General features: G+C 42.7%; 1 protein-coding gene across 1 annotated transcript in view; it reads right to left on the reverse strand.

The window, feature by feature from the left end:
- Window positions 1-22166, reverse strand: part of LOC133453114 (metabotropic glycine receptor-like) — a 127000-nt gene that overhangs the window by 63853 nt on the left and 40981 nt on the right. Inside the window, exons 4-6 of the mRNA XM_061732989.1 lie at window positions 11794-11896; window positions 6234-6442; window positions 185-253 (exon numbers count right to left, since the gene is read on the reverse strand). Coding sequence (XP_061588973.1) covers window positions 185-253; window positions 6234-6442; window positions 11794-11896 — 381 coding nt within the window. The remainder of the gene's footprint in view (window positions 1-184; window positions 254-6233; window positions 6443-11793; window positions 11897-22166) is intronic.

Genomic DNA, 22166 nt, shown 5'->3' on the forward strand with positions numbered 1-22166 from the left:
GTGGTGTCAGCCTCCTTAACCAGATTGGAGGTTGGATGTGGAGAACAAAGCCGGGTCAGGACTAAGTGCAAACCATACAATACCAACCCAAATTGAGCCGACTCAGTGGAGTTCCACTACCAATACAGTGGGAAGACCTAGATAACAACAAAAAAAGACAGAAAGAAAGAAAAAGAAAACTTACTGGGAAGTAGAGCAGTAATGCCCCAAACAAGATGGCTTCCAGCAGAATGAGTCCAGATGTTCGGATGCTCTGTTCAAGAGGAAGTACAAGCAATCATCAGTGAATGAGAGAATGGGAGAAATCGGGTTTATTCATAGTCACAGTTTTGGGACAGTGAAAAATCAACAATGCGTATAGGTATAGGCCTTTTGTGGCACATCCTTATTCACTTCCTTGTTCTTGATTGAGTTACGAAGCTGCTCTTGGCTCACCGAGCATCATTGCATTTCTTCTTCTCCTAACGCATCTCGTCACATTTCTTTTCTTTTCTACAAGGTAGTTTCTTGGTTTCTTGCTTTTACAAACTGCATTTGTAAATGCATCACATTTTAAGTTATTCCTCTGCCTTTATCAGTAATAATTAGGGCTGTCAAACGACGGGAAGGTACTTGAGACTCGACGTACTTCGATGGCAATTCATTTCAAATCGACAGTACATGCAAATAACTTGTAACTTGAACCATCTGGCATCTTTTTGAAAGTGAACTTCCATCTTTCCTCGCTTTTCAAAAGAGTTCACACAGTAGTCCGCCATACTTTTCCTCAAGCTACGGGTGCCGTCGACCGCCAGAAAAGAGATAATGGACGTTAAAAAAATTGTCGACGTTAAGAGGACATTAAGTTAACGCGTTTTGACAGCCCTAGTAATAATGATAAGTGTAGTGAGCCAGGCTCGTGGGTGGGATGCACTGTTCTCTTTCTTCAGTCTGCTGCCTGTAGTCTGCCCTGGACTAATCTCTCCGTGTTTGATGGTCATCTCCTTCCCACGAGAGGCCGAAATCCTCTCTAAACCTGGTTTTGCTAAATGTTTCTTGCTGTTAGTTAGTTTTCCGTTCCACTGTCGCGTGGTGCTTGTTCAGGATGGGTGTTACACCAAAGTGAAAATTTGATGCAATCTGTTTTTATGAATCGACTTTATATACATTTTAAACTTAGACCCAACTGGAATTAACTGGATTATAACCTATTTACTACGAAAGAGTATTAGGGCCATGCAGGAGAAAAAATATTTGAGAGGGGAAGATGTTTTTTTATTGTGCACAGAAAAAAGTCGAAATTTCGAGATTAATGTTGAAATACAATTTCGAGAAAAAAGTTGAAATGTCGAGAATGATGTTGAAATTCAATTTGGTGAATAAAGTGTAAATGTCTCCTCTCCATCAAATCCGGTTAGAGAGACTGACAGCTCTGCAGCAGCAGCCGTAACTAACTAACTAACTTACTGTACATCCTTGGAGTGGAACATTAAGTTTCTGAAGTTATGCAACTGCATATGCTTGATATGTGTTTCAAATCAATATCGTAAAGACAATTCTTGTATTCTGAACCTTGTTGTTACCAACCTAACATAATTAAAGCAATTCTCAACATTTCAACTTTTTTCTCAAAATTGTACTTCAACATTATTCTCGACATTTCAACTTTTTTCTCAACATTTCGACTTTTTTCTCGAAGTGCATAATATAAAAAAACCTTCCTCCTCTAAAATATTATTTTTATTTTTCTCCTACCTGGCCCTAACTCTCTTCCGTAATTTACAGTGAGTCAGTTTAAACTGGAATATAATTGGACTAAACTGGATTGTACCTAACTGGACTGCATCAACGTTGCTTGCTTCCTGTGTAAAGGGCTGTGAGATTACTGTTGATGTGAACTGGTTCCGTGCAAAAAAAATAAGTAATTCAGATGTTAAATAACTGCAATCGACAGTGATGAAACTATGCGTGAAAGCAGAAGATAGTTTTTGCTGCTGTTTTTGTAGATTCAGAGCAGATCTGATTACATTTGTTTCTATTTACTCTCTTTAATTAGCTTTGTTCTTAAGGCTCACAACAGTTTACTACATTAATGTTACTGTAAATATGATATCATTAATTAAATTCTTCCACTTAATTTAAGGCAAATGCAAATGACACAAAAAACCTTGTTTCAAGGATAGCAACCATCTTCAGTTCAACACATTAATGACACGTCCTCTGTTTCCGTGAAACAGCAGATCTTTTCTAGGTTGCATTTAATTACCCGCATAACCCCAGAGGAGCATCTTATGTTTGTTATGGAGATTTAAAAGCCTCCGGGGACATTTTTTGTGAATTGAAGAAATGTGGGAGATTCTCCGGCAGCAACATAAACGTCTATAAATAGCTAAACCTGGGAAGGTTTGAACTCGGCCCTGCCTGACGGCTGGCAACAGTGAAGGCAGGATATGTAACGTGCAACAACTTTGCTATAAATCTGTACGGATTGTAAGGATCCAACTTAAGCAGCAGAGATAAATGTTTTGGTCAGTGTTAATGTCGGCATGGATTAGGAGAGGTGCCTTTCTTTGGCTGCTGTCGATGAGGTTTCGCTGTAAAAAGGAGCAATGGCTGGCGAATTTAAAATGTTTAAAAGGTTTGTATCCTTAAAGAATAAAATGAAGCAAATGCAAGTGAATTTGTCAGACTGGCTGTACTCCCTTAGCCCGCAAAAGCCAGCGTCAAGGTTTTATGAGCACTAAGGCTTCTTGGACAGGCTATAATGATTTTTGGCTCTTTGCAGTGTGAGGGCTTGAGGAGGGATCGCACATCTTAGGATATTTAATCATAAATATTATTTTCAAATGATTTCCTTCCATATCAAGCGGAAGAATTTTGCAGCCACAACATGACATTTCCAATTACACTAGATCAGGGGTCGACAACCCAAAATGTTGAAAGAGCCATATTGGACCAAAAACACAAAAAACAAATATGTCTGGAGCCGCAAAAAATGAAAAGTCTTGTATCAACCTTAGAATGAAGGCAAATGGCGAAAGGTGAAATATTGAGAAAAAAGTCGAAATGTTGAGAAAAAAGTCGAAAAGTCGAGAAAAAAGTCGAAATGTTGAGAAAAAAGTCGAAATGTCGAGAAAAAAGTCGAAATGTCGAGATTAATGTTGAAGTACAATTTTGAGAAAAAAGTCAAAATGTCGAGAAAAAAGTCGAAATGTCGAGATTAAAAAGGAGAGGAAAAAGGAAGAAAAAAAGAGAAAAAAAGAAGAAAAAAAAGAAAAAAGACAAAAAAAGAATAACCTTGGAGTCCCCCCGGAAGAGCTGGAGGAAGTGTCCGGGGAGAGGGAAGTCTGGGGATCCCTGCTCCGACTGCTGCCCCCGCGACCCAGCTCGGATAATGCGGTGGTAGAAAGACGCTTTATGAAAATAAGTCCATTTACTTGTATTAGTTTACATCCATTGAACATCCAATATGGCGGCGACGTTGACGTATCACAGCAGCTCCATGTAAGGAGGAGGAGACATGTCCATGGGGCTAACCTCCTCTGGGGTATGAAGAAGTGGGCTGGGAGGAATCAGTCCGAGGCGTGTCTTCTTCAAGTTTTGTTTTTTTAATGAACTGTTTAGCCATTGTTGTGGCAATAAAGTCAGCTGCAACGCCGGCTAGCTTGCTGGCTAAAGGTCTGTCGGAACCAGAGCAATCAATTACGTCCCGAGGCTCCTACAACTTGTTTCAAAAGTTCTGTTATAATCAGAAGAAAAAAAATAAAGGCTGAACACAAGTCAACAACAAATCATGTTTATATTTATACCTTTTCTCATATCATTTTTTAGAATATGCTTATGTGAAACATGTATTTTGATCAAAGTTGGCTGGGAGGGCCATGAGTAATGTGGGCGGACCAGTGCCACTCAGGTCCATTACACTGCAAAAACTCAAAATCCATCAAAGAATATTTGTCTTATTTCTAGTTAAAATGTCAAATTTTTAGTCCAAAAAAAATCTCATTACACTTAAAACAAGACTCATCACTGGAAAAAACAACAATTTTCACCTGTTTCAAGTAGATTTTCACTTAAAATAAGTAGAAAAATCTACCAGTGGAACAATATTTTTTTGCTTGTAATAAGAAGATAAATCTTGTTCCACTGGCAGATTTTTTCTACTTATTTCAAGTGAAAATTTACTTGAAACAGGTGAAAATTGTCAAATAACAAGTAATTTTTCTGGTAATGACTCTTGTTTTAAGTGTAATGAGATTTTTTGACTAAAAATGAGACATTTTAACTAGAAATAAGACAAATATTCCTGATAAGATTTTGAGTTTTTGCAGTGTACTGGCTACACGCCTGGACAGAAAAGTGTAAACTGCTCTTCCAGACTTCATCTAAAGTGGCTGAGCTAGTCAGCACCAGGACCGGACCAGTACCGAGGACGTGAGCAGAGACGTCTCTTCACAGCTCCGGCAGAGTTCACAGGACAAAATGCAAGTTTGGGCCGATCCCAAGTCTTTAGTGCAGTCCTCCCCCTCCACCTCGTCCTCCTCCCCCGGCCTTGCAGCTGGCTGATAAGAGGTTGCGCTCTACATTCACAAAAAAGGCACAATGTGTTTTTGTCAGAGATAAACACGCGTTCCTCGGCGGAGGTTATATTGCTCCCGGGGGCTTTTATTATCGATTTTTGCTTGTCGACAGCAAAGCAGATCGATGTCAACAGTAGATTTCAACTTTCCTGAATGTCAATATTATAACTCAGACATTAATAAACAACCAGCATTTTTATTTTTTTTTAGGACTTATGAAGAGGACCATTCATCACTGAAGCAGCATCAAACAGTCACTGTCACTTTTTTCATTTGTATTTACGGTTAAAGTACTTGTTTGTTTTTCCCCTCTTTTTATTTCAAAGCCAGCTTTCCAGTCTCATAGGTCTAATTGGCACCTTCCCTTCCTGTGGCCTTTACCCCGACACCAGAACATGAGCGCACAAGACTGAGGGGAAGGACTACGTGGCAGAATTTGGATTGTGGATTAAGAACTTGACATCTTTTGGCGCTTTTCCACTAGAACCTACTCAGCTCTGCTCGGCTCAACTCGGCCTGGTTTCTTTTCCATAACAATCCAGCACCTGGATCAGAAGTAGGAGGTTGGAGAGAAGCTGCTGTGACTTATTTGATTGTTTGTTTGTTTTGAAGTACGGTGGCCGAGACCCGCGATTGCTGAAAATAAAAGTAACGCTGCAAACAGAAACAAACGCCGCTGCAAATAAAAGAAACGCTGCAAATATAAAGAAACCCCGCTGCAAATAAAATAAAAAAAACGATGCAAATAAAAAAGCCACAACGGAAGTGAATTACCGGGGACTATTTTTGCTGATGCACCGGTGTTGCACATTAAAAATGACACGTAGCGACGTTGAACACTAAACCTTATTTTCTCGTTCGTTGTTCTTCTTATTCCTCGCTCTTCTTATTTCTTCCTTTTCACTTACGTCCTCTTCGTCTTCTTCTTCTCCTCTCACGTAAAAAACACCGGTGCATCAGCAAAAATAGTCCCCGGTAATTCACTTCCGTTGTGGCTTTCTTATTTGCGTCGTTTTTATTTTATTTGCAGCTGCGTTTCTTTATATTTGCAGTGTTTCTTTTATTTGCAGCTGCGTTTCTTTTTATTTCCAGCGTTTCTTTAATTTTCAGCAATGGCGGGTCTCGGCCGCTGCTGGGTCTGTGACTTATGTTTGATATCAAGTTATAAAATGAGTGAGAGAAGCTTCAAGCGGCAACTCTTTTTTTTGTTAGTTTGTCTCTGCGCTGCTGAAAAGTCAGCTGGAGCCGTGAGCAGCTATGAAGAGACAGAGATCCTGGTAGATCTGGTCGTTCCTTATCTCCGTCTAGATCCCTTTTTAATTCTCTCCTCAGCACCAGGTTTATGAACATCTGCACCTCAGAGTTGGATCACCAAACAGACTTTTGCTGCCGTTGCTGGTTGAATAAAATGAACAAGAATCCGTCAGAGTCTCTTTCTCTGATTTCCTCCTCCTGACTCAGACGTCTGACTCCAACCCCCCGACCAATCGGTGGCCTGTAGTGTGATGATGTCAGATACAGCCGACTCAGCAGCTTAGAACCTCGACAGAATAGTTACAGAAAAGTATCTACTCGGCACGTTAGACCCCTGGTGGGAAAGAACCAAACCGAGTCGAGTCGGGCTGAGTAGGAACTAGTGGAAAAGCGCCATTAGTGACCCCTGTCCCTCCTCACCTTGTTTCTCCTGAAGTGGTACACGACCACCATGCTGGCCAGGTCCAGCATCATGCACAGCCCTTGGAAGGAGGCCACGGCGAGCCGCAGAGCGCCGTCCTCGTGCACCACGCAGGGCGTGTCGTCCTGGCAGAAGGGGCAGCCGTCGCGGCACGGCAGGCACTTGCTGGGCGAGTCGGCCTCGTCTCTGGAGAAGCCCAGCCCCTTACCTGAGGACGCAAGGGGACTTTAATCATGTATTCTAAAAAGTAAAAATAATATTTTAGAGGAGGAAGATTTTTTTTTCATCATTCACTTTGAGAAAAAAGTCGAAATGTCGAGAATAATGTTGAAGTACAATTTCGAGAAAAAAGTCGAAATGTCGAGAAAAAGTCAACATTTCAACTTTATTCTTGAAATTATATTTCAACATTAATCTCGACATTTCGACTTTTTCTCTCGACATTGTATTTCAACATTAATATCCACATTTCTACTTTTTTCTTGACATTTCGACTTTTTTCTCAAAGTGCACAATAAAAAATATCTTCCCCTCTCAAATATTTTTTCTCCTGCATGGCCCTGATACTCTTCCGTACTCATACACTGCAGGGAAAGCTGGAGTATTTTCAAGTTACGTCACAGTATTTAATTTGATTTTAGCCGCCCCACGATGACTTCTTAATAATTGCTCAATTAATCAGTTTGAGAGATTAAACTCATCAGTCCAATGAGTTAAAAAGACCTTGGGGGTGATTAACAAGATTACAGCTTTAATCTAAACAGGTAATTATGAAAGACAAGAGACTAAAATATCATGACACTGACCTCATCATCACATTGAATAATTATTCTTATAAATGTAATCCCATGTGTTTAATCACTTACATCACTGGTAATTAAACTTAATGTGGATTATAGAGGTCTCTGTCCCCGATACTACAAAATACAGTTAAGCTAACAAGAGAATAATAAAATACTTCAACAATGAGTTTAAATCAGTCAACGAGCAGATAACACATACAAGGGGAAAAGCCTTGACAAAAGCTAAACAATGTTCAGTTATTCCCCATGCTGTCATCACATGCCAACCTCAGCTCCACAGACTTTGATGAGCAAAAAACAACCAGTTAGACTTTATACTACACAGGAGATATAATCTCTAGTAAACTACAGAAGTTCTTTAGTATAAACTGAGCATACCATCTTAGTGCCTGTTTCTTTCTATTTTGGCACATGTGGGTGACGTTATTGTATCATTAAAAGAATTTGTAAAAACAAAGGCTATATTGTTAAAATTCATAGGACAGTAAGAGATGTGTTACAAGCTGATTAAAGCTAAAATCAACTCCGAGACCAGCTGAGAAGTACAAAAGTTTCTTTTAAAACGTCTTCTTACAGTTCAGGGGCCTCATTTATAAAAGAGTGTGTAGGATTCATACTAAAAGTCTCAAAAGCCGAAAATGGCATGCGCACAAAAAAATCCTGATTTATAAAACTGTGTGCATGTGCACTTGCACATAAATGCAGGTAGGATGATTTGACAGATGAAAATACCCCGTCAGATCACGCTTCCACATAGACATCAACATGTACCTATGTGGAAACGTGATCTGACGGGTTTTTTTCTTTCCCCGAAGCGTCGTGCACATAGATCTATGTGAAGCACATTCTGACTTCCTGCTGTTAAATCGTCTATTTGCATGAAAAAGCCTTTGAAAAAAAAGAAACTGAGATAAAAGAAACGGGGATCGTACAGTAGTATTTTCTGCCGAGGTAGGACACCTCGGCAGAACACCGGCTTGGGTGTACATGGATCTATAAGTCTGATATGTGAGACATTACCAGTATGACATGAATCTGGCTTCATTTCACCACCTCACCACCTGCGTCACCAGTTCCCCAGATCTTCAAAATGTTTGTGCGCGAGGGTCAGGGTTGGCGTAAAGATATGCAATTTTTTCTGTTAGTTTTTTTTTTTTTTAAATCCCAACCTTTGCGTAGAAGGTGGCGTGCACATCTTTCAAGCCCTGTTTTGTGCGCACGCGAGCTTTATAAATGAGGCCCCTGTTCATAAAGGGCAGAGTTCACTCAACATCACCCCGCCCCTTTGCTCGTCAGGGTGTGCCTCCTTCGAGACTGGTGTTACAGTTTTGTGTGGATTACATTAAAAGGTATAACAAAAGTTGCATAGTCTGAGACAAATGAACGATTGATTACACAATACACTGCAGGAACGGACGACTGGGTGGTACATTTATGGGCTTTGTGATAGGATTTGGCTTTATTGCATACATTTTTGATGGACTAGTCACAGGGAAAATAATAAAATCACAAGAGAAATAAAAGAAATTTCAATTCAAAAGAAGAGTAAGATTTAAAATTAAAAGAAAAGAAACAGCAACCACTCCACATCCATCCTGGGTGAACTTGTCTGTGCTGAGAGTGTTTATGATAATTTGATAGGTGGTTTATTTTGTTCTCCACATGTGATTCTTGTCTGCTCAGATGTAAAGTTACCTATTGACACAAAGAACTTCCTGTTCACCATGGAGACTTTTTCCTTCCAGAGATAACCTTCACCTTAATGAGAGCAATATTGTCCTTAACGTTTAACATTTAAGCACTGAAGCTACTGACGAGCTCATTGACTGAACCCCAGACCGGCCACGTGTTAGAGAGAAGACCGGTGTATCCGCCCCTTTAATCTGATTTGTTTACGAGTAAATCGTCCCCCACGTGGGGCGCGCTCATATGATTGGCTGAAACAAAGGAAGATATCTGATTGGTTGCAGATCCTTCCGTGTTTAAAAAACGCATTTGTGGATTGAGGGACGTCAGGAGAGTCTCAAAAGTCACACACAAAGGCAGCGCAGCCCACAGACAAAAAAACGTTTGTAAATCAGGTTATATTTGTGTGTGCATCAGAAATACATTTGTGTATCTTGTCCTACGCACGTGTGAATTGTTCTGTGCATTTGTGAATCTGTCTGTGCATTTGTGAATCTTGTCCTGTGCATTTGTGGATCGGCGTGTGCATTTGTGGATCGGCGTGTGCATTTGTGGATCGGCGTGTGCATTTGTCACTTTTGAGACTGTTCTAGTTCCATACAAAACACTGTCAGTAAAATGCAGGGTATGTTTTCTACAGGTACCTCCAAGAACTGCAGTGAATGTTCTTTTTTTCACCTTCCATCATTTTATGTCACTGAGTTTCTGCTGTTTTGGAACAATATACAATCTGTCTGCACCTCTGTGTTTCCAGGATGCACTACAGATAAAACTCCCAGAGAGATTGCGCTGGGGTCAGGTTAGTACTCTGCCGCCCGCTCAGAGCCCCCGTGGTTTTCAAAGAGGAGGTCTGCATGAGAGTTTGGGAGTGAGTCCCTTCCCACAGTGAACCTTTTTGACAACAGGCCTCATCTCAGTGCATTACGATAAAGCTCCAGCTTAGCACATTGCCCTCTCTGGGATGCTGTATTGTTTGAGCCAGGAATGAAAAACCGCTGCGGTTGCCTGATTATCTTGTTCATCGGGGCCGAGCCTTCTGCCCGAGGACACTGCAGCCCTTTCAGTCCAGCTCTCAGAACACGGACTCCATGCAAAGCAGGCTGCTAACGGATGCTCAGGTAACACGGCGACGAGCGGGGTAAAACATCACGTTAGCACATACTACTGTATTAGCAGGTGTATGTGGTCAACACGACGGCACACACATCCTGACCGGAACACAAGTGTGGAGCAAGTTAAGTGTGGAGCACCATAAAGCTTTGGTAGGACCAACTTTGATGTGGCTCAGTAACTGCTGGGTGTGGAATCTATCTATCTACCTATCTATCTATCTATCTATCTATCTATCTATCTATCTATCTATCTATCTATCTATCTATCTATCTATCTATCTATCTATCTATCTATCTATCTATCTATCTATCTATCTATCTATCTATCTATCTATCTATCTATCTATCTATCTATCTATCTATCTATCTATCTATCTATCTATCTATCTATCTATCTAGATATATGTCCTCGAGGCCGAGGACATATGTGCGTTCCTGATGAGATAAGAGCTACACTTGTAGACCATGTTCTCAATCATGGGCTTACAATGGCCGAGGCAGAGGCTGGTCGAAGGGTGCAGCCAAATGTTGGGAGAACAACTGTGTCCTCAATCGTTCAGACTTTTCATCGACAGAACAGGTATGTAATCTAACAATAAGCACTGTACTGTAATACTGTATACTTTCTGTAATGCTTCATACAATATGACAGTATTATACTTTCATTTTACAATATACAGTAAGTATACTATATACAGTGACATTTTATCTTACTCAATTTTGTGTTTTGCATTACTATATTTTTTCCACATAGGACTGCAAGACAACTTCACAGGGAACATGACTAAGCAATTTGACTGTCTTATCCATACACAATGACACAAGCACTTGTGATTCTGATGCACTGACACGTTCATTGACACAGATTTTTAATTTTGAGAGATGAACTAAGGATTTTGAGCAAGAGACTGGCTTTTGCAGGTAATCCATGGTGTTTTGCTATTTGTACGAACTGTTTTGAGAAATGCACATACTGTTTTGCAAATGTCGAGGATGATCTGAGAAATGTACCAAAGCGACTGAGAAAAACTGTAAGATTCAGAATCCATTATCAAGACTTGATTCGATCCGATTCAAATTGATTCCGATATTGATTTGGGTTAGTGTTATTAAAACAGTTTTTTGTGCTGTTGCATGAATTATATACAGTAACTGTGTAGTTATGCTACATATTACTGTAATACTAGTATTATATTGAGATTCAACAGCAAGTATTGCAGCTAATGATGCTGTAAGGACCAATCAGCTCCCAGAATGCTGGTAGAACTGAAACAGAAACATCGTGGGTCAGAATTACCAAACAGATCCAGGGAGAAAACAGAGACGGATGAAATCAGTTTTAGTTTTTCCCACATTCCGTTTTAGTTTTTTCCATTTTCGGTCTATTCTATCTATCTATCTATCTAAAAAATACACACAAAAAAACATGCATCTCATGTATTCACAATGATACATTTAGAAATGTATCATTTAGAAAAAATCATTTAGAAACAAAGACAAAATCGAAGCATTATGTTAATGAACCCTCCTTTGGAATGAAGCAGTAAAAAGTCACTAATGTGTAAGACTTTGGAACGCTGGACCTGCCGTGTACTGTGAGCCACGTTAATGGTCGGCATGGTAACAGGAAAATGTTGAATGTTGTTGAGCAAATAGTGAAATAGAGAGCATTATATTCAATTATAATGCTTATTAATAAACCAGAATGTGATCTGTGTCTATGATGTAGCAAGTCCATCAGTCAAATGCCACCTGTCTCCCCACTTACTGCCACAGCAGACGTTTCTACAGTCAGAGCAGAGAGATCTGTGTCAGGACGCCTAGGTTTCACCAAGATGGTGCTTTACATTCTTTTCTCTTTTTATAAATCCCCCCAAACTCTTGCAATTGCAAAGAGTTTTGATGTCACATCTGACTGCATAATGCATTTTTGTGATGCCGAGGGATTTGTAACCTACTTTTGAAGCCGTTGAGCACCACCCTGCTGGGATGGTAAAATCCCCTCCTGCACTGGCACTTGTACTTGTCCAGCACGAATCCGTGTCCACCGATGGGAGTGCACTGGAAGAAACGGCAAAAACAGAAAGATGGAAAATCTTATAAACATCTGAGTTTTCCTTTTCTTTTGATAGAACAACGTTTCAAACCTGCAAACATGTTTGGGACTTGAAGATGAGGAATTTATGCACTAGTAGCCCCATTCTGGCAATGTCTGGGGAGAATGGACCAAGTGTGAAATAACAGAAATACTTGTACTTTTTAAATGTAAATTGGACTGAGAGTAAAATGATATTTGTAATTAAAACTCTTGGTTTCATGTGATTCTGTAAATCCTGCACATCAGAACTAAAAATTGGACAAAAAGATGTTTTAATCCTGCAAGCGTTAGTTTATATTACAATAAAGAGCATGACTTGGCACAAAGGATATCATTTATTCATTACTAATCCGACACAAGTCAGGGAGTTTAGTCAGGAATGGTGAGGTAGGTGGAAGACTCCAGCGTGGGAAACCATCCGAACTATTCTGGTTCCGGCTGGCTCTGGGCGCTGCAGGGTATGAGACGTAGGCGGCATGACGACCAGAGCAGGACCAACAAAAGACTTCCAAAAAGGTGTGCAGCTGAGTAACGCTGGTGGATGGCTTTCGTACGGGAGAGTATTAGGCCCAGGCAGGAGAAAAATAAAAATTATATTTTAGAGGAGGAAGAGTTTTTTTTCATTATGCACTTCGAGAAAAAAGTCGAAATGTCGAGAAAAAATTCGAGATTAATATTGAAGTACAATTTCGGGAAAAAAGTCAAAAGGTTGAAAAAAAGTCAGAATGTAGAGATTAATGTTGAAATACAATGTCTAGAAAAGTCGAAATGTTGAGAAAAAAGTCGAAATGTTGAGAAAAAAGTCGAAATGTCGAGAAAAAAGTCGAAATGTTGAGAAAAAAGTTGAAATTTCGTGAATTAAGTTGAAATGTTGAGAAAAACAGCAAAAATTCGACTTTATTATTGAAATTGTATTTCAACATTAATCTCAACATTTCAACTTTTTTCTCCAAATTGTATTTCAACATTACAGTATTCTCGATTTTTTGACTTTTTTCTAGACATTTTGACTTTTTTCTCGAAGTGCATAATGAAAAAAAATCTTCCTCCTCTAAAATATTATTTTTATTTTTCTCCTGCCTGGCCCTAATAAATAATCTTCCGTACTTTCGTCACTTTTGTTGACTAGAAAGAAGCAACTTTGTAGCCAACTTGGTTGTTTAGAACATAACCGGTGTAAAACAATGGATGAGCCATTGGCTCACGTAGCCACTGGATCATGAAGAGCAGTCTTGAACCCATTATTGTTTGTACGGGATGTTGCTCTGGCTACCTGCTCCATCACTGGATCCCTGCAGAAATATCTGCAGAGCTGCCATCAGACGTTTAATGTAATGTTTCACATGTTCCTGGCGCGAAATCAAAGATAACTGTTACGTTTAGCCGACCCTGAGCTCGTACGAACAGCTGATAGCTTCACGAAGTGTGGTGGAATGATGATTACAGATAAGAAAGTGATGCCCGCCATCGGTTAAGCTGACTGTTAATCAATCATATTAGAAATAAATATAATGCTTTATAATTTATAATGCCCCATTCTGCTCTAAAGTTGGACATTTTAACATTGGAGTCGATGGAGATGGACTGACTTTTCCAGCCAGCCTCTAGTGGCCAGTCAAGGAACTGCAGCAAATCTTGGTTCCGCATGAGACTCAACCTGGAAGTTACATTGTTGATGCTTGGTATAGACTAGTTTCTCTAGGACATCTTCTGTTAGGATTCATCACCAGTGGCGATTCCTCTAAGACTGCAAGGGAAGCTCAGCTTCCTCTAAAATGTCAAAAAATAAGTGGTCAAATATGTACTGTTGTGTTTACATTTCATTGACTATATATGCGCTAGAACCCGTTCACCTTTAGTTCAGAATCAGCTTCTTATCACAGTCACAGACGTGACTTTCTTCTCATTCATTCCTGCAGCTTCACAGTAACAGCAGAAGCTCAGCGTCTATGAAGCTGGGGTGGGTTGTTCCACTGCAGCCGAAAACACCGTCATCGGATAAATGCTCGGTTTTGTCCCGCCCATCTCAGTCCCACTCAGCGTCTCTGTGGGTCTACGGGGCAGTGAGCGTGATGATGATGAGCGTGCTTGATGATTGGATGATCTGTCTGAGGCTGAATCCCTTTCTGATTGACAGCGAAATGAGCGAATCAGCGATCTTGTTTTGTAGCTTCATTCCGTCATTCCGAGTTGATCTGGAGAGTTTGTAAATCCTCGTAGTGACTTTTGTCTTTGTTAAAACGATAAGCGACACACTCAGCAACTCGTTTCTGGTGTTTGGAGACTGTACTGGTGTTTATTGGAGACTCTGACTTCTGTTGCTCTACAGTTATTGTCCCCGTAGAGCAGCGGGTGCTGCTGCTGTAGCCGCTCCACCGTTGCAAAGCATTCACAGCCGGTCACACTAGCCTCGCGCAGAAGGCCCAGCTACCGAGCGAGCGAGCTGCACATAATGGCGGTGGGAAAAAGAACTGTAAATGAGCAACTGATCCATTTATCTAATAGGAAAGAATTTTTGGAAAGTAGATGGCTATGGCTGGCCAGGCTAAGGCCCCGACGCCTGAATGGGAATGAGTTGAAATGAATAGATAAATAAAGATTATTAAATACTAAGAAGAAGAACACAAAAAAGAAAAGAACTCAACGGCAGCAGGATATTATCCAAAAATCTAAAAACCCCACAGGCGAGAAACCGGCATGAAGGAAAGCCAAATAAAAGACGCGTCTGGTGCATGAAGATTCCTATGAGGGTAGATATTGAGGGAGGTCATGGACACAGTGCTGCAGGTCACCAGGACAAAGGTGCAAAACCCAAACAGGGCGTCAAACTAACAAAAATTGACAAATAACAGAACTTAAATAATAAGTTCAGCAAACTGAGGAGAGAAAGAAGGTCTGGCCGAGGTACGAGGAGCAAACACTCACTCCATACAGAAGAGGATGATGAAGACAAGGAAACCAACCCTGAACTAGCAACACCAAAACAGATCAATAAAACAAAAATCAAGACCCAAGAACCAAAGTAAACTGTAAGTAAAATTACTCCTGGAGAACTAATATATTCTATTGGCGCTTTTCCACTAGTACCTACTCAGCCCGACTCGACTCGCCTCAGTTTGGTTCTTCTCCACTAGGGGTCTAACGTGCTGAGTAGATCAGATCAAATCAAATCCAATCAAATCAAATCAAATCAAACTTTATTTGTAAAGCACCTTTCATACAAAAAAAATGTAACACAAAGTGCTTTTCATAAAACACATAAACATAAAATGTTTTAATGCCCTGCCCACCTCCCCCCTCCCCGCACACACAGACAAACACAAGCACAGAACAATTCACCCAAGTTACACACAGACACACACGCAGACACACGGTGCAGACACACGGTGCAGAGCAGACATGGCTAGGCACAGAGGATCCAGGTGAGGAAATGGTAACAGGGGGCTACAAGGGGGGCCCCACCAGTACCGGATGCTTTCAGGTGAGCGATAAATTTAGACTGAGTCGTGGCGACGGTGGAGAAATCCATAAGGATTTTGTCTTTTTCTTTGAGGTCAGCGTTCAGGCTCGCCCTTAGTTTTGACAGGGTGGGGAAACAGGTCTCACACACCGCTGCCATCTGAATGGTATTCCGCGTTCCCGTGTTCACTCCCGCGTTCACTTCCACTTCCACTCAAAATAGATACCTTTTCTGTATCTATTCCACCGAGGTTCTAAGCTGCTGAGTTGGCTGTATCTGACATCATCACACTACAGGCCACCGATTGGTCGGGGGGTTGGAGTCAGACGTCTGAGTCAGGAGGAGGAAATCAGAGAAAGAGACTCTGAGGGATTCTTGTTCAATTTATTCAACAGGCAATGGCAGCAAAAGTCTGTTTGGTGATCCAACTGACTTTTCAGCAGCGCCGAGACAGACAAACAAAAAAAAAAAAAGCATTGTTGCTTGAAGCTTCTCTCACTCTCATTTTTTAACTTGATATGGAAAACAAGCCACAGACCCAGCAGCACATCTATCATCTCCTCCAGGTTCTACATCTTTAGTGTTGTTGTCTTCTTCCTTTAGATACACAATCAAATACGTCACAGCAGCTTCTCCAACCTCCTACTTCGAGTAGGTGCTAGCGCCATGAGTTGCTTCCTAGTTGTCAAGGGATACCTCCTTTTTAAAATGGAAACAGGAAGGAAGAATCAGAAAGTCCCTGGCCCTTTTCAACCTTTCCCCGACCCTGCACCCCAACCTGGGACTTGCTGATTGGGCCGGAGCTTCGGGAGCTGCGTGCTGGCCTGCGGTCCCCACCTCTGGTCATCCCGCTGCTGCTTCCACCTGCCTGCTGTGTACTGCTGACGTCCCCGACCCCCCAGTCTGGCCTTCGGCAGGAGGGTCCCCCCTTATGATCCAGGTCCTGGTCCAGGTTTCTTCCCTCCTAAAGGGGAGTTTTTCTTGCCACTGTTTGGCTTAAGGTTTTTCTCCCACTAGGGGAGTTTTTACCTGCCATTGTTTATATAATAATTGCTCGGGGGTTTATGTTTATGTTTATGTTTATGTTCATGTTCTGGATCTCTGGAAAGCGTCTAGAGACAACTTTTGTTGTATTAGACGCTATATAAATAAAATTGAATTGAATTGAATTGAATTGAATTGAATTTAAAGTAAACTTGTACTCATTCAAGATTAAGAGTGCGACTTCATGAGTTAGAATAAGAGCAAAGGGACAGATTGTGGTCTTTTATTATTCACTGATTGGTGGTTTTATTCATGTATTCATCAACGGTTTCAGCAGTTCTGGCCCCACAGTAGATTTCAGCATGATTCTTTCATGATTCCCTGGAATTTTAAAGTCGGTAATATAGTTAACATCAGGATGATCCGTGTCACATACCAGCAGGACTACTAGGATGTGTAACAGAGAATCCTCTCAAATCTTTATTGCAGATGAGCGTTCAGGCAGGCAACAGCGAGGAAAAAAACAATAAAGATGGAACAATCTGAATTTTTCACAGGTGAGTTAACACAGAGACTAACCAGACTAATGGTGCTTTTCCACTAGAACCCACTCAGGCCGACTCGCCTCACCTCGGTTTGGTTCTTTCCCACCAGGGGTCTAAAGTGCAGAGTAGATACTTTTCTGTAACTATTCTGCCGAGGTTCTAAGCTGCTGAGTCGGCTGTATCTGACATCATCACACTACAGGCCACCGATTGGTCGGGGGGTTGGAGTCAGACGTCTGAGTCAGGAGGAGGAAATCAGAGAAAGAGACTCTGACGGATTCTTGTTCATTTTATTCAACCAGCAACGGCAGCAAAAGTCTGTTTCATGATCCAACTCTGAGGGTCAGATGTTCATAAACCTGGTGCTGAGGAGAGAATTAAAAAGATCTAGACGGAGATAAAGAACGACCAGATCTACCAGGAGCTCTGTCTCTTCATAGCTGCTCACGGCTCCAGCTGACTTTTCAGCAGCACAGAGACAAACTAACAAAAAAAAAAAAGTGTTGCCGCTTGAAGTTTCTCTCACTCCCATTTTTTTACTTGATATCAAACACAAGCCACAGACCCAGCAGCACATCTATCATCTCCTCCAGGTTCTACATATTTAGTGTTGTTGTCTTTTTTGTTTAGATACACAATCAAATACGTCACAGCAGCTTCTCCAACCTCCTACTTCTGATCTGGGTATTGAAAAGAAACGAGGGCGAGTTGAGTTGGGCTGAGTAGGTACTAGTTAGACCCTCCAGGAATCCGCGATTCCGTGATCGCAGAATTTTTCGCGGATTTCACGGCTGTCCGTGGATTTACAGACCTTCCGTGGATTTCAATGTCTGGTGCAGAAAAATCACTTTTACTGGGGTTAATATTGCATATGTCCGCGCTGAATATGCGAATTATGCGGGGCTCGCTTGATTTCACCGCATCATCGCCGACATTTTCGCATAAAGTTTGGAAAAAGGGGGGAGTGTTGTGAGTGACATTTCGGGACGCCCGGTCGCGACGTGCGGGACCCGCCCGGGGACCTCCGCACCCCTCGCAGAAACCGCCACCCCCCAAACAGCAGCTCTCACCCGCGGGGGTGAGAGGAAAAAGAGAGTCCCCCCGCTTGCGCGGGGGGCGCGGCTGCCGGTGGACTCAGGATCCGTGACCGCGTACCACTGCGCCTGCGAGGGCCGGCGGAGGCGGACGCACGTGGGGGGGGGGGTGGTGACAGAGCTCTGTCTCGTCCCCCTCGTCGCACCGGTGCGCCCGGCATTCACCCGAGCACCGAGCCGCGGGTGGAAAGGAGAGAGGCGGCCGGCCCCCGGGCCGGTCGCGTCTCTCCTCTCCACCCGCGCTCTCCTTTTTTTTCTCTTACGACCTCAGATCAGACGACCCGCTGAATTTAAGAGGGAAGAGCTCAGCGCCGAATCCGCAACTTCCTGCATATTTCGCATATTTTGCAACTTTCCGCCCTATTCCGCAACTTACAGCATATTCCGCAATTTCACCGCATAAAAGCACATAAAAAAACCCGCACATTTAATCGCAAAATCAATGATTTTAGCCCGCGGAATCAAGGATTTTAGTCCGCGGAATCAAGGATTTTTGCCCGCGTTTTTCTGGAGGGTCTAACTAGTGGAAAAGCGCCATAATGGTTTTTACACCTAGGATTAGGGCTAGGGTTACCCTGCATGTGTCTTCTTCGTTTAGATCACACAATCAAATACGTCACAGCAGCTTCACTCCAACCTCCTACTTCTGCTCCAGGTGCTAAATTGTTATGGAAAAGAAACTTGGCCGAGTTGAGTCGAGCTGAGTAGGTTCTAGTGTAAAAGCGCCATTAGAGTGAGCGGCGTTCCTGCCGTCATGGCGACAATGCTGTTCGTCAGCGCCTCTTGCAGGCTTTGGTCTCTTGTTGGAGTCACGTTATTGCTTCTCTTAGATCCTCTACGTGGAGCGCAAAGCGCCAGGCGTCCCACTTATAAACACGTGGCATCAAGGGAAATCACACGGCATTGCCAAATAACAAGAAACTAATTAATATCTAAATTAAGAATTAAGATTTGTTTGCAGAATTTAAGAAGGCCTGTTGTAGAATTCCGGCTCGCGTTTGAAGCCGAGGGAGCTGCACGGGCCTGCAGACCATCTGGACTAAGGATACACTTAAACACAGGGACCAGCAGGCAAACTACACGGTCGTGTCGGTGCACGCACTCGCACTAAATAAAGCTGTGATGAATTTCACATGAATCTTCATCAATAATGAAGTGCATTGCATGCTTGGTAAAAAGTGCATCTCCCTGGGAATGGCTGCTGTGGAGAGCAGCAGGACTGTACTTACAAACCAGGAGCCAGTCAGTCGCTGGATCTTAGAATAGAATAGAATAGAATAGAAAGCCTTTATTGTCATTATAATAATATAATGAGATTAAGCAGCAGCTCCATAAAAGTGCACCCATGTAAAAGGCTATGTAAAAACAAAATAAGAGATCTAAGCTTGTTAAATTCCAAAAAATGTATTGCACTACTATGGAAAAGAACCCATCAACCAAGTACCAGTCAATGGTTAAAACAAATGTTATCAAGCCTACCGTTGGAAAGAATGACTTATATTCTGAAAGCCAAACAGCATGTATTTGAAGGAATATGGAAGCCCTTTATTGAATATGTCAAGAACTCAGACTTAACAGAAAACCAAACTGATGACTAACTGTGGGTATGGCAATTTCCAAAATTGTGAATGTTAATGTCTTTTTTCGCTATTACAGTTATTATTATTAACCTTTATATTTTTTTTCTGTTACTTTTAAGCCCGTAGCTTACCATTATCATTACTATTATTTCCATCCATCCATGCATCGTCCGCTGCTTATCCATTCCCGGGTCGCGGGGGCAGCAGTCTCAACAGGGATGCCCAGACTTCCTTCACCCCAGACACTTCCTCCGGCTCTTCCTCCAGCTCTTCCTCCAGCTCTTCCTCCAGCTCTTCCTCCAGCTCTTCCTCCAGCTCTTCCTCCATCTCTTCCTCCAGCTCTTCCTCCAGCTCTTCCTCCAGCTCTTCCTCCAGCTCTTCCTCCAGCTCTTCCTCCAGCTCTTCCTCCATCTCTTCCTCCAGCTCCTCCTCCATCTCTTCCTCCAGCTCTTCCTCCATCTGTTCCTCCAGCTCTTCCGGGGGGAGTCCGAGGCGTTCCCAGGCCAGCCGAGAGACATAGTCTCTCCAGCGTGTCCTGGGTCTTCCCCGGGGTCTCCTCCCGGTGGGACATGCCTGGAACACCTCCCTAGGGAGGAGGGACATGCCTGGAACTCCTCCCTAGGGAGGAGGGACATGCCTGGAACACCTCCCTAGGGAGGAGGGACATGCCTGGAACACCTCCCTAGGGAGGAGGGACATGCCTGGAACACCTCCCTTGGGAGGAGGGACATGCCTGGAACACCTCCCTAAGGAGGATCCAGGAGGATCCGATACAGATGTCCAAGCCACCTCAGCTGACTCCTCTCAATGTGGAGGAGTAGCGGCTCGACTCCGAGCTCCTCCCGTGTGACCGAACTCCTCACCCTATCTCAAAGGGAGTGTCCAGCCACCCTGCGGAGGAAACTCATCTCGGCCGCTTGTATCCACGATCTTGTCCTTTCGGTCACTACCCAAAGTTCATGACCATAGGTGAGGGTAGGTGCGTAGATTGACCGGTAAATCGAGAGCTTCGCCTTTCGACTCAGCTCCTTCTTCACCACGACGGTCCGGTACATCGACCGCATAACTGCGGACGCTGCACCGATCCGCCTGTCAATCTCACGCTCCATTGTTCCCTCACTCGTGAACAAGACCCAGAGATACTTGAACTCCTCCACCTGAGGCAGGACTCCTCCACCCACCCGGAGAAGGTACGCCACCCTTTCCCGATGGAGAACCATGGCCTCGGTCTTGGAGGTGCTGATTCTCATCCCTGCCGCGTCGCACTCGGCCTCAAACCGCCCCAGCACATGCTGGAGGTCCCGGTCTGATGAAGCCAACAGGACAACATCATCTGCAAAAAGCAGAGATGAAATCCTGAGGTTCCCAAACCGGATCCCCTCCGGCCCCTGGCTGCGCCTAGAAATCCTGTCCATAAAAATTATGAACAGGACCGGTGACAAAGGGCAGCCCTGCCGGAGTCCAACATGCACCGGGAACAAGTCTGATCTACTGCCGGCAATGCGAACCAGACTCCTGCTCCGGTCATACAGAGACTGGACAGCCCTTAGTAGAGGGCCCCGGACTCCATACTCACTCAGCACCCCCCACAGAATGACACGAGGGACACGGTCAAATGCCTTCTCCAGATCCACAAAACACATGTAGACTGGTTGGGCAAATTCCCATGAACCCTCGAGCACCCTGCGGAGGGTATAGAGCTGGTCCAGTGTTCCACGACCGGGACGAAAACCACATTGTTCTATTATTTCACAATACATTACATTGTGTTCATAATCTGTCTAATAAGAAGAGAAGCATATTGTTCATTCTGTGTTTCTATTGTGATTGTTTTGTTTTAAGCTGTGTTTCTGCTATATTTGGCAGCTAATCTATAAGAAATGACATACAGCCATGGCTAGGCTATACATGTCATGATTGTTGGTACTGTGATTATCTTGTGCTGCTATAAAACTCAAATAAAGATATTGTGGAAAAAAATAAATAAAAAATAAAAAAAATAAGAGACAGACAATATAAATATATATATACTATAAAAATGAATGGATGAAAGAATATTGCACATAAATGAGTGAAAGAATATTGCACATGAATGGATGAAAGAGTATTGCACAGTTTGAGGTATAGCTTATGAGTTCAGAGTTCAGTCTTAAAAAGTATGGCGGTAAATGACTACGAGTGTCACTATTCCTGATTAAAGAACATAAATCTAGCATGGAGTGTCGCTGTGGTCATTCAGAGATGCTTCCTTTGTAACCGTAACATTTTGGAGAAGGTATTCTTCTCTCTGCACAGCAGCCAAAGGTCCCTGCTGAGCCCCTGCAGACATCAGTTGTTTTTCTGCGCTGACAAACTGCCCCAGAGCTCCAAAATGGGTGGCATCAAGCGAGAGTGATGGTCTGCAGAGAATATAAATGTCTGAGCTGAAATGTAAATGGTGTGCTGATTAAACAGACACGATAAATCAGTCCGTCGGTGTTGAACCGGGGAAGACAAGCAAGCCCCGGAGTTATGATGGCGCTATGATCTTTCATGAATGTATATCAGTCTTACATCCTGGAGATTTAACT

The sequence above is a fragment of the Cololabis saira genome, chromosome 10, assembly GCF_033807715.1.
Source record: "Cololabis saira isolate AMF1-May2022 chromosome 10, fColSai1.1, whole genome shotgun sequence".
NCBI lineage: Eukaryota > Metazoa > Chordata > Actinopteri > Beloniformes > Belonidae > Cololabis > Cololabis saira.